The sequence below is a fragment of the Aethalodelphis obliquidens genome, unplaced genomic scaffold, assembly GCF_003676395.1.
Source record: "Aethalodelphis obliquidens isolate GAN/ISIS:26980383/991018 unplaced genomic scaffold, ASM367639v1 scaffold1, whole genome shotgun sequence".
Lineage (NCBI taxonomy): Eukaryota > Metazoa > Chordata > Mammalia > Artiodactyla > Delphinidae > Aethalodelphis > Aethalodelphis obliquidens.
This window is the reverse complement of record NW_020837945.1, coordinates 6,123,034-6,136,736: the sequence shown is the minus strand read 5'-3', so window position 1 is coordinate 6,136,736 and position 13,703 is coordinate 6,123,034. Positions and strand designations below refer to the sequence as shown.

Genomic DNA, 13,703 nt, shown 5'->3' with positions numbered 1-13,703 from the left:
ACTTTAATATGAAACAAAGTTAATAGTCTTCAAAACAAGAAATACTCCTGAGGATAAAGAGGGACATTTCATAATGATGAAAGAATTAATTCAGGGCTTCCCTGGGGGCACAGTAGTTGGGAATCCACCTGCCAATGCAGGGGACATGGGTTCGAGCCCTGGTCCGCGAAGATCCCATATACCGCAGAGCAGCTAAGCCCGCGGGCCACAACTACTGAGCCTGTGCTCTAGAGCCCGCGAGCCACAACTACTGAAGCCCACATGCCACAACTACTGAAGCCCGTGTGCCACAACTACTAAAGCCCGCGCACCTAGAGCCCATGCTCCGCAACAAGAGAAGCTACCGCAATGAGAAGCCCGCGCACCAGAACTAGAGGAAGCCCATGCACAGCGAGGACCCAACGCAGCCAAAAATAAATAAAATTGTAAAAAAAAGAATTCACCAGGAGCACAATCTGAAATGTGTAGGTATATAATAACAGAATTTTAAAATACATACAGAGAAAATTGAGAGAACTGAAGGAAAAAATAAGACAAATTCACAGGATAGTTGGATATTTCAGCACTCCTTAAAACAGCTACAAAATGGAAAAAAGACAAATGGTTTTCAGCTACTAGTGAACAGATAAATGATGGTATATCCATACAATGCTGCACTATCAATAAACAGAAAAAAAACAACTGATACCTGCAACAGGAATCTCAAAAGAACCATGTTAAGTTAAAGAAGCCAGACACAAAAGACTACATATTGTATGATTTCATTTATACAAAATTCCTTAAAAAGGAAAAATCAAAGTGACAAAATAAAACAGTCATTACAAGGGGCCAGGAGAAGGGAGAGGACTAATTCCAAACAGGCCCAAGAGAACTTTTGGGGGCAATGGAAATGTTCTGTATCTTGATTGTGGTGGTGGTTTACATGACTGTTTAACATTTCTCAACTCATATGAATTGTACACTTAAAAGTGGTAAATTCTGTTGTATATAAAGTACACTTCAATCAAACTAATAAAAAAATTTGAAAGAGTAAACATATAGTGATTTACATTAATCTTTAACCTTAAGGTGATTTAGTTTCAGTAAATTAATCCTCATCCAAACAAAACAGAAGCATCTTTTTTCTTCATTTAATAATATTAGGGCTTCCCTGGTGGCACAGTGGTTGAGAGTCCACCTGCTGATGCAGGGGACACAGGTTCGTGCCCGAGTCCGGGAAGATCCCACATGCCACGGAGCAGCTAGGCCCGTGAGTCATGGCCGCTGAGCCTGCGTGTCCAGAGCCTGTGCTCCGCAACGGGAGAGGCCACAACGGTGAGAGGCCCGCGTACCACAAAAAATTTTAAAAAATAAAAATAAATAAAAAATAGCATTTAATAATATTAGGGAAAAACATTACACTGCCATGAACAAATACAAAAGCAAACAAAACAAAAAACTCTGTACTTGGCTAGGACAGGCAAAGTACAAGACGGGACTGGAACATCTTTTGCCAGAAAGTAATGAAGTGCTCAAGGAATGATGGGGACTTGGGAAAATGCACAAAACTCAGCTTGAATGGACTCTCCCAGCCAAATCCAAGGATAATATGAGCAACTAAACAATGATAGTACTAGATTGTAACCCACTATATAACAACCCGGAAGTCCATACTAAAACTTAATAAACGAAATAAATAAATAAATGGGAGAGTAGTAGATGGCCAGCTAATGATAAAATGCAGATGCAATGATAACAGAGTTAGAAAACCGTTTTGCAACGTTCAGAGTAACAACTGATTCAGGCAAATATTATCAATGGATCCTAAAGGTCTGAAATAGAACAGGTTATTTAAACCACAAGCTACTTAATAATTACAAAGAGAAAAAAAAATTCATAGTGGAAAACCTTGGCGGATACCAAGTGTTCAAAGTCAGCGCCACCAATAAGTGCACAAAACACAATCATAAGCATCCTTACATGATACTCCAGGAAGGCTACAACACCATTTATGCTGTCTTCTTTCCAAAATGCATAACCTGAACTTAATCAATGACAACTGAATTTAATGTGCAGTCTCAAATTAAAATCTACATCAAGGGAGGAAAAAAAAGCTATAACAGGCATTATTAGAACAATAATATTTGATTACAGACTACAGATTTGATAACAGTATTATATAATTGTTAAATGTCCTAATTTTGATAACAGTTTATGATTACATAAGAAAATATCTTTGTTCTTAGAAAATACATACTGAAGTATTTAGGGGTAAATGGACATGAGGGCCAGAACGTAAGTGTCAAATGGTTCAAAACAATAATATGTATCCAGCGATACAATAATAAAACAAAATATTAAGGACTGGTGAATCTGAAAGTACAGAAGTTCTTTGTATTATTACTTACATTTTTCAAATTAAAAATTAAACAAAACAAAAAAAAAGACTTAGAACTTACTTGTTGCCACATAACCTAGCTGTGGAACCAAATGTTCATCTGCAGAATTTTCTCGGCCTGGTACTAATCTCTGATACTTAGTTGGATGAGGATTTCCATCTACATCTACCAAGAATGGTGGAGGCATAAGATGAGGCGCCTGCTGAGTTTGCTCATCTAAGACATAATTATTAGAATCCCTAATCAGTGGCCGATAGTCAGTATGGAAGAACATCTGATCGGGAATCTAGAAAAGGCAAGTTTACAAATTGATATTTTGAGGTTTACACATGTTAAAGAAAATAAATTATTAACCAGTTAACTTTGTTTGAAAAGACAAAAAAAATAAATCAATACATCTAACCTATTTTCAAAACATCCTTTATAACTATTTTACATGCTGTGAGAAAGTATATGAAATGACCTTTTCATATGGCTTGCTGCATCCAAAACCAAATATCAGAAGGTGACCGTGAGAATCTGTACAGGCAAAATGCTGTCCATCCTGTGAAAACTTACAGTCAAATACAGCTCCATGTCCTTGTCCTTCAATCTAGGAAACACAGAGGGAAAAATGTATGACCATTTCTGTGTAAGAGCTTTTGCTATATCAACTTCTGAAACACCAAATTTTTAAACAAAGTTTTCGTTAAGCACATGTTAATATTTTCAGAAAATAAAATTCATTTTAGATACCACTAGCCTAGAAAAAAATCTCAAAAGATCTTCTAAGAATTAGCTCTCAAATTGATCAAATGAAGGATCATAAACCAATCCAAAATGGCTTTCTTTACTTCTTACATGTGAATGACAATTTCACAAACTTTTCTTTCAATATATAACAAAAATCTTTTGATTAATAACCTACAAGGGAGGGGCTTCCCTGGTGGCGCAGTGGTTGAGAGTCCGCCTGCCTATGCAGGGGACACGGGTTCGTGCCCCGGTCCGGGAAGATCCCACATGCCGCAGAGCGGCTGGGCCCGTGAGCCATGGCCGCTGAGCCTGCGCTCCGCAACGGGACAGGCCACAACAGTGAGAGGCCCGCGTACCGCAAAAAAAAAAAAACTACAAGAGAAATGATTAAAGATTAATAAAGTTTGGAATTCATGAACTAAAATCAATACTTTTATGGAGTTTAAGCTTTCCACTTAGATGACTAAGTGGCAACGCAAAATTTGTAATGCTGCAAAGTCTCAAGGGTGCATATGTAAATGCCTGCACCTGCAACTACCTTATTTCAAACTGCCACAAATTTCAGAAAGAATACTCTAAGTGCATCATGAATGTTGCCTTAAAGAGATAACTTTTAAACTGTTTTCTGTTTTATTCTTGTTTTTTTAACTGTAAATTATAGTAGTTTAGTATTATCAATTTATAGTTAAATGAGTTGTTTCATTAACTCAATAGTGTAGAGCTATGCTTATCTGTTGTCTCAGCCTATAACGTTCCAATAATTAAACTTTAGGACAAGTTAAATCAGCGTTGGAAAAAGGATTCATCCACCCAGCTAACTGCCAAAACAAACTCACATACATACCTAATTATTGCTGGAAAAGCAATAATTCACTAGTGCTATACCACACATGACTGAGTGCCAATTAACAAAATGGGGTGGGGGGGGAGGAATTAAGGTATTGGGATATTTAGGGACTTGCTGAATAAGATAATCCATGTATACAAATTTGCATTCTCTCATAACATAAAAAGGAAAAAAATGTGTAAATATTTTCCCTCCTATTACACAGATTCACCCCCAGGGTCCTTTGAAGAGCCACCTCCACCACAGCCCAACCTGCACCCTGGCACCACTTCACACCTCTGGCCTGAGACCTTCAGTCCAAGTAAAGCAGAGGAGGGTGGGGAGGGGAGAGCCCTTGGCTGGTAAAGCAAAGATGGTGGCAGCTACTCTCCTATCATACATGTGGAACTTACTGCACCAAAAGCTTTGCTCAGGGTACCTGCTGAGAAGGAAGTTTTCCCAAGTGGGCAAACCTACCTAGGCAGAGCAAGACAGACTCCGGTTTTTACCTGCAGTCTGAAGAGTCCTACACAATGATTCCTGACAAAATCCGACCTTCAACTGTGCCTGGAGAACACTTCAGTGTCACATTATGTTAACTATTTACTTAATGAAATACTGTTTTTGTTAGTAGTTTACAACCCTACGTAATTTGTCTAGCATTAAAGAATTAGGAGACTCTCAGCTGAGCAGTAAAGGTAACAAGAATTCAGTATACAAGGCCAATTTTTGGTGTCTGACTGGAAATAAGATCATCGTTGCCCATTTGAGACTTTTTTCAGATTACTCTTTGGCTTAGAGGTTATTTTAGCTTATATTCTGTTTAAAGCCTGAATTAATGTAGTTTTCTGTTTTAATAGATTAAATTTAATATGTAATGTTCCTATTGAGTTTTAAAGGCTAATTAAAAGATGGATGTACCTATGAATTTTAAGGCCATAGAAAAACTGAAGAAGGCTTAGTTCTTTTTCCAGTAATTTGAACAGAGATGCAAGTTTCAGAGATGCCCAATGATGTACTTGGGTCAGGCTATTTGAGTTGTTTTAGTGCACTTAATGTTAATAAATAAAAAACTGTATTTTAAACTGTTTGTTGAAGAAACTGTCCAGTGTAAGCACATTGAAATGAAAATTTTAAGGTCAAAAAAACCCAACAAAAACATGGAACACATGAACTAAGATGGTCTTCAATCAAATATCTAAGAATCATTCACCTATAGGATGCTACTATATTGCCTCAAAAATTAATTATAGTTTGAATTGGATCTCAATATAAACTGAAGAGTAATTTTATAAAACCTATCTCATATATATGATATATATATATATATATCATATATATATATATAAATCAAAAGTCTTAACAATGTACAAGCCCTTTTACACATTTCCCTCAGAATTTATCCCAAGGAAATAATCAGGGATCTACCTAAACAGCCAAGTATAAAAACATTCAAAGTATTGTTACTGTGCATATTTTAGAAACCACTTAAATACTCGACAACAGTAAATTAAACATATAGGTAACATACTTCTAAGATAGGCTGAATTTACCGTCAAAAATACATTTGCAAATTCTTAAAAAATATTTAAGGGTTTGAAAAACATTCTTTACATAAAATGAGAAAGGATTACAAAACTATGTGCAACAATGCCAACTACTAAATATGTAAAGAACGATGCCATTAGAAAGCCTTCGATGGATACTGATATTTGTGAAAGTTTCATGAGGAACCAGACATTTACATAGTCTCTGAACAAATCAGTTTAAAATTTACAAAGAAAAAACAACTATTTTAAAAATCAGTGGGGAAACTTGGCAGATGCCACCTTAACCAAATATTAATAATTACCACCATATAACAGTGGAACATATAAATATCATATGCCGTCTAATATAATGCATGGACGGCACACTATCATTTATGTTTTATTACATCAAAAAAATGTGAAACAGTATTGTATCATGAAGAAGTATCAGACAAAACAGAGATATCCTGTAACATTATTTGCCTGTAAAAGGGCAAGATATAGGGGAAAAAAAAGGCAGAATTATTGATCTTACAAAACTAGGGATACATAACTACTTAATACAATGCATGATCCTGAATCAGATCCTGGTCCAAGGGATAAAATATAACTATAAAGGCATTATTAGGACAACTGACAAAATTTGAATATAAACGTGGATTAGATAACGCTACTTTATCAATGTTAAATTTGCCTATTTTGGTAACTGTATTGTAGTTATGTATAAGAAATTCTAAAAACATGCAATAAGATCGTAATCTGGTTTTCAAATATTCATGTGCAAAAAGCAGAAACACTGAAAAACAAACAATGATGTTCGATTCCCTAGATGACTCTGAGTATTATTTTTTATTATCAAATTTTTTTTTTGGCTGCACCACGTGCCATGTGGGATCTTAGTTCCCCTGCATTGGAAGTGCTGCATCTTAACCACTGGATGGCCAGGAAGTCCCTATTATCAAATGTTTTAATAAATTTAAATAGTGAAAAAGTTGTGTGAATTACCATAATTTTGCCAATTTAAACACAGACAGGGAAAATTCACACACACAAAGCTAAATAAATAAATTTTGAAAATCTTCCCCTCATGTGAATTATACAGATTAATTTCACATTTGTATGTATGTACGTATATATGGCTATCAGATATTTATCAGACTAGGTAGTACCCTGATTTCTAGAAATATAAACTGCCAAAATATGCAGATAGGTTTCTGGCTGCACTTCATTATCCAAATACTTGGAACAAATGCAAACATGCATAAAGATACCTCTCACTCCACTTACCATATTAAAATAATGTTTCATCTTGGTGCCTTTTGTAATATCCCATATAAATATGCTGCCATCATGTCCTGCAGATAACATAATTCTGGAATCAAAGGGATGTGTCTCCAAAACAAATACTTCATCAGCATGTCCCTTTATTCAACAAAGTCATACAGTTAAGGAGGGTTTGCAAGTTACAAGTTTAAAATTAAAAGCCCATATTGTCACAGTGTATAACAGTTTTTAAATATGTATTAATGACAGTAATTTATACATTAGTATATATATAAATTTCTATTCATTTGATAATATAAATGAAACATGTTTATTAAAAATAAAATTATAGTTCAAAAATGTTTGATTTGTTGTATGTTATAAAAACTACCTACCAATAAGTTATGAAGCAGTTGTCCAGTATAAGAATTCCACACTTTGAGGACATGATCATTCACAGCTGTGACAACAATGCTATCATTCTGATTCCAAGCTATCATTGTTACTTTGGGTTTCATAAACCTTTCCTCTTCTAAAGATAAATCTCTAAGAAAAAAAATATGAAATGTGCAATGCTATATGTGTAGGAGGCTGTACAATGTACACAATCCCTCATCAATACAAAAATAATTGAAGTAATCCAGCTCATGTCCATACCTTACCAACTCGATAGAGAGTTCATCACATCTGACCCGCAAAAGATTATCTATAAACAGATAAGGGCAAAATCCCGAGGGGTAAGGGATGATTTACAAACAGTTCGGAGACTGAATACAGGCAGATTTCAGAATACCGCCGCTGCTCATAAAAGCAAAGCTTTTTCTCTCTACCTCTTTTCTAATTATTCCCTTCTCCTGACCCCAAGCCCTATAAGTAATACTTTCAACTGCTTCACTCTCTATAGATGACAAAAAACTTCAGGAAGACAGAAAGAAGGTAATTCATCTTCATGACCCCAATGTCTAGCAAAGTGCCTGACACAGACTCTCAATTTGCTGAACTGTAAATGAGCTGCATTCATCTCTTTCTACTTCCCTATAAACTGTTCCTACAGGTCCTTGCCAAGAACGGTCTTGGATACACGTCTGCAGTGTTTTGCTGCCTTTATGAAAGCAATATGCAAAGCTTCTGTATAAAATACAGCAGTCAGTAGTATGGGGTTGGGGGGACTGGGGGGACCTAGCTGCTTCTGAAATCATAGAGCACATTCTAAGAAATGATTAAGCATATAATAAACATGTATTTTAAAGAAAACGGCTACAAGAATATGGAATGAGTGCTATGTAACACCTATCTATGTAAGCACCATGGAACACAAATGAGAGAATAAATCTAACTAGATTGGTCAGAGGAAGTGTAACATAAAAGACAAAAGGGGACTTCCCTGGTGGCGTAGTGGTTAAGAATCTACCTTCCAATGCAGGGGACACGGGTTTGAGCCCTCGTTGGGGAACCAGGATCCCACATGCCACGGGGCAACTGGGCCATGTGCCACAACTACGGAGCCCGTGCGCCACCACTAGAGAGAAGCCTGCATGCCGCAATGAAGATCCCACATGCCACAACTAAGACCCAACGCAGCCAAATAAATAAAATAAATAAATGACAAAATGGAATACAGGCTAAGACCCTCCACACTTCATTTGAATTTACTAACAGACATGTTGCATTTCATCAAGTTGATTAGCCAAGATTAGAACACTAAAACAAATATATCCATCAATTTTTACACACAGAAAACACTGCCTTTCAAGATTTGAAATAAGTAAAACTTTAAATGAGAAAAGAATATTTCCACCATGAGGGAAAATACAAGAAAAGTTCTCTCCATGAAGAGAGGGTGACAACAAGAAAAATAAATAGTTCTCAGTCTCACTTAAAAATTTTTATTCAAGTTTTTACAATGGTATTCCTATTTTGCCTAATAAAATAATTATTCATGGGCGAATACCATTTCAAATGTTCTTCACTGCCATTCTTTCATTATTATTTACTTTCACACTAAGATGCTTCTAAATATCCAGATGTAACATTTTTAAATAACTGTAAAGATTTGTTTGTGAACAAGGATTATCAGATTTCTAGTATGTATTCTTTCCATTCTCTACCACAGATCATTCCACAAAAATATTAATATCAAATTTATTTTGAAATCCAATACAACTGTTTGAGCCACAGCAGAGAATGGGTTAATTTCTCCTACTATTACTAAAAATAAAGCAGACATGAAGATCTAAAATGTGTAACATTTCTCAGAAAAACTCCTAAGAATATTGATATGCCTACTCTAGACCAAGCAGTGCTGGAAATTTTCATATGATTTAAAATTGCCAACAATACTTAAAGGCAGGTAGTCTCACTTCCCAGATGATGAAACAGATTAATAAAGATTAAATGATGTTGTCAAAATTATATAGCTATAAACAGTGTAAATGGTATTTGAGCAAAGGTCTGACTCCAAAACACATATTCTTTCTACCACCTGTACTGCCTCCCAAAATATACAAACCAAAAAAGCAATGTATTTGAAATTTGTAATATTTATCTTGCAAAGTACTAAACTTATCTCAAAGATGCTAAAGATACGTTTTTGAGACTTTGGAGGTTGAGGGAGGGGGACAGTTAGACAAACTTGCCTTCAATGCCATTTTACAAACAAAAATTTCAGCATACAAAAAGAAAAATTTTCACTCCCACTGGAGCCCAATTTTTTTAAACCTAAATAAAGTGTGTTTGTTTGCTTTTTTCACCAGACGTAGCTGTGTCTTCTTAAAAATTCCAAAAATCCTACCTTCAAAAAGTAGAATTTTCTGAAAATTTTCACATTTGATATACTTGAGTTATTTTTATATATTTTTTGAAATAGTAGGCGGGGATTTCCCTGGTGGCACAGTGGTTAAGAATCCGCCTGCCAACACAGGGGACACGAGTTTGAGCCCTGGTCCAGGAAGATCCCACATGCCGCGGAGCAACTAAGCCCATACACCACAACTACTGAGCCTGTGCTCTAGAGCCTGCGAGCCACAACTACTGAAGCCCATGTGCCTAGAGCCCGTGCTCCACAACAAGAGAAGCCACTGCAATGAGAAGCCCGTGCACCGCAACAGAGTAGCCCCTGCTCGCCGCAACTAGAGAAAGCCCGCGCGCAGCAACGAAGACCCAACGCAGCCAAAAATTAATTAATTAATTCTTAAAAAAAAAAGAATATACGAGGTTTAAGTATTTAACTGTCAGATGTGCAGGAGGGAGCCATTCACTTAGATCGTAGCTCTTCTAATAGGAGGTGGCTCCAGTCCCCTGAACAAAGCGATCAACCAACCAGAGAGAGAGAGAGAGAGAGAGAGAGAGAGAGAGAGAGAGAGACCAAGTACTTAGGATGCACCTACTTAGAAACAAACCATCTCAACTTACCCTGAGATTCTTGTAGCCATATCCAGTAAGATGCTTCTCCATTCTAACTGCTCAAATCTCCAAATCCGTGCTGTTCCATCTCTGCTACCACTTAAAAACCTTAAAAGAAAAGAAGATCTTCTACTCACATACGTGCTACCAAGGGCTACAGTTAATATTTCAAGTGAAAAAATTTTTATTGTAGCTATCTTGACTGCAGGTAAATCTATAGGTGTTTATTCCAAAAGACACGGAATTTAGCGCGTATCTAAACAGAGAAAATCTGGTTTGCTATGATTTGCCTAGCCCTATTAAGTAAAGCACATTTCAAACTCAATCACTAGCTTCTCGAATAGATTGAGTTTTGAAAAGACAATGTACAATAAGTATTTGGAGGGGGGGTCGGGGGGGAGAAGGACATTAAAGGACATTAAAGATGTATGGAAGATGGGCTTCCCTGGTGGCGCAGTGGTTGAGAGTCTGCCTGCTGATGCAGGGGACACGGGTTCGTGCCCCGGTCTGGGAAGATCCCACATGCTGTGGAGCGGCTAGGCCTGTGAGCCATGGCCGCTGAGCCTGTGAATCCGGAGCCTGTGCTCCACAACGGGAGAGGCCACAACAGCGAGAGGCCCGCGTACCACACACACACAAAAAAAATGTATGGAAGAAACAGTAAGACCAAAAGCACCATTATAAGCATTTTAACTCTAAACTCAAATTAATTCATGCTAGCCATGTGTAAAAATAAATCAATCATTTAATAAAGTTAAGTGTTAAAAAATCACAGTTTAGGAAAGGTACCTGAAAAGACACTGGGGACCATAAAGGATATAATTTAAGTGATAATTCTGTTGCACTACATCACAGTGATTGATTAGAAAAGATTTTCTTTTAACTACTCAAATATAACAAATTTCTTTATCCTTACACCTAATTTTCCTATAAATCAAACATTTAGCCAGCAGTGAGATAAAGAAAAACTACTTTTTGGTCATAGGAGGCTGCAGAAACTACAATTCTAAAAACTTACATTTAATTGTTTCCTCCCTGCCCCAGACACTTTTCCTTCAATTATTACATTTACTAACAAGTACCTGCAATATGATATATACCTACAAAGTGATATATTAGTTATACTAATAGGAAGCATAGTATACTTACCTAAAAACACACTCACAAATACAAACACGGTGGGGGGTGGGGGTGGGGTGGGATGAATTGAGAGATTGGGATTGACATGTATACACTGATGTGTATAAAATGGATGGCTAATAAGAACCTGCTGTATAAAAAAAATTAAATTAAAAAATTTAAAAAAACAAACACACACACACACTTACTTACCGATCACCATTGTTACAAAATTGGATACTATCAACTTTATCCTAAAGAGGGGAAAAAACCAAACACAAAAGTAATCATCTACATAGTCTGTACACAAAGAAAACCCACTCAGTTTTACAGCCAGAAGCATATTTGGTTTAAAGCTAGAGATATGCACTTACGCTGCTTAACCCTGCCATTCAAACATATATTGTACGTTTAAGTGCAAAGAATCTAACTACGAACCTAATAAGACTAAGATACAGCTCTTGTCTCAAAGACAGACACATGTGGTAAAAAGAAGCCTACTTCTAAAATTAAAGCAGTATTTGCAATTAATTACATCTGTATAAAAATTGACGTGTAGATAGTGATCAAAATAAAAGGTTTAAATAGCTGAAAACAAGGCATATTCACTTCGATGATTATGTGCAAAAAATAATAATAATAATTTCTTTTAAAGTGATTTTTTTTATCAAATAACTTCACAGAACTTCCTACAGGAGAAAAGATGACCTGACCGCTAACCAGCACTCCAGAATACTGAGAGTTATCTATCTTAGTACACATTGATAAAACAGCATTCTAATTTCATGACTTTGGTTTAGATAAATAGACCCAATTCAAACCTAATCACCCAGATTAATTATCATAATCAAGAGTTTGGACTTAAAGCTGAAATAACCACTGCAAAGTATTTGGCACCATAAGGTGCTGAGTTTGTCAATATCATGTTTCACCTCCAATTCCCCCTAAATTTAAGTTAAAATTAAAATCAGTAACAATTTCCCTTAGCAATATGAGGCTATGTACCAACAGGAATATTAACAATCTACAGAATTTTAAAACGTGAATACTTACAGTGTGACTTTCAAGTTCTGCGATTTTTTCAGGTGCTTCAAAACCCAAAAAATACATTCTGATTACATGATCAGTACTACCTGTGGCTAAAAACATACCACCTGAAATAAAAATTTTAAGGTTTAAAAAATCCAGTTTGTAACAAATATCTTAACCAAATTTCTATATTAAATTAAGCAAGCTCTCTATGCCAAAACTAAATTTCTCTCAATAAATCTGTTTTCTAATTCATTACATAAAGAACTTTTAAAATTAATGCAGTGTAATGCTGTGACTTTTAGGAAGAAATATATATTTGGTCTTCATCCCTTTTTCTGGCAGAACTCCTCAAACCCTTAGAATGTCCTAAGTGAAGTGATACTGGTGTCTTGATTTCATCAAACCCATTTCAAACACAACAGAGTTTATGTTAATGAGGTGACTTTTGGAAAGCATCTATGGATGGGAGCTAACTGCTAGGGGAACCAAGCATGTGATAAGAGAGCTGGGAGAGAGCTAAATCAACAGTGACGACCAATGCTTTAACCAACTGTGCCTATGTGATGAAGCCTCCATAAAAAACTCAAAAGGGCAAGGTTCAGGGCTTCCCTGGTGGCGCAGTGGTTGAGAGTCCGCCTGCCGATGCAGGGGACACAGGTTCGTGCCCTGGTCTGGGAAGATCCCACATGCCGTGGAGCGGCTGGGCCCGTGAGCCATGGCCGCTGAGCCTGCACGTCCGGAGACTGTGCTCTGCGACGGGAGAGGCCACAACAGTGAGAGGCCCGCGTACCGCAAAAAAAAGGGCAAGGTTCAGAGAGATTCCAGGTTGATGGACAGGTGGAGATCAGAGAAGAATAGCACACCCAGAGAGTGCCCCTTCCCATGTACTTTATCCTATGCATCTCTTCCATCTGGCTATTCCTGAATTATATCCTTTTATAATAAAACGAAAATCTAGTGAGTAAAATGTTTTGAGTTTTGTCAGCCGCTCTAGCAAATTAATCAAACCCAAGGAGGAAGTTGTGGGAATCTCTGCTCTATATAGCCCATCAGTCAGAAGCACAGGTGACAACCTGGTCTGAGGCTGGGGGTAGGTGGGGCATCTTGTAGGACTGAGCCCTTAACCTGTGGGATCTCACACTATTCTCTAGGTAGGTAGTGTCAGAATTGAGTTGAATTATAGGACACCTAACTAGTGTCGGAGAATTGTTTGGTGGTGCTGGGGTGGGGGGGGAGGGCAGGAAGCACACATCAAATGAGGCTTAATTTTTAAAAGTTAATTCAGACTGGAAATGTTCACTGTCTCCTTCTGCTGTATTAGTTGTGACAATGACTTTAAGATGCTGCGGCTCTGAAAATGCATGAAAAGGGGCTCTGCTTTCCGAACAGCTTTACACACCTAAACCTAGCTTTGGAATATAA

At 36.9% G+C, this 13,703-nt stretch overlaps 1 protein-coding gene across 2 annotated transcripts in view; it reads right to left on the bottom strand.

Annotated features, from left to right (window-relative positions):
- Window positions 1-13,703, bottom strand: part of BRWD1 (bromodomain and WD repeat domain containing 1) — a 122,247-nt gene that overhangs the window by 67,459 nt on the left and 41,085 nt on the right. For both annotated transcript variants that reach the window (XM_027095113.1, XM_027095183.1), the window contains exons 11-17: window positions 12,303-12,403; window positions 11,463-11,503; window positions 10,140-10,238; window positions 7,124-7,274; window positions 6,753-6,887; window positions 2,842-2,970; window positions 2,439-2,664 (exon numbers count right to left, since the gene is read on the bottom strand). In XM_027095113.1, the coding sequence (XP_026950914.1) occupies window positions 2,439-2,664; window positions 2,842-2,970; window positions 6,753-6,887; window positions 7,124-7,274; window positions 10,140-10,238; window positions 11,463-11,503; window positions 12,303-12,403 (882 nt within the window). The remainder of the gene's footprint in view (window positions 1-2,438; window positions 2,665-2,841; window positions 2,971-6,752; window positions 6,888-7,123; window positions 7,275-10,139; window positions 10,239-11,462; window positions 11,504-12,302; window positions 12,404-13,703) is intronic.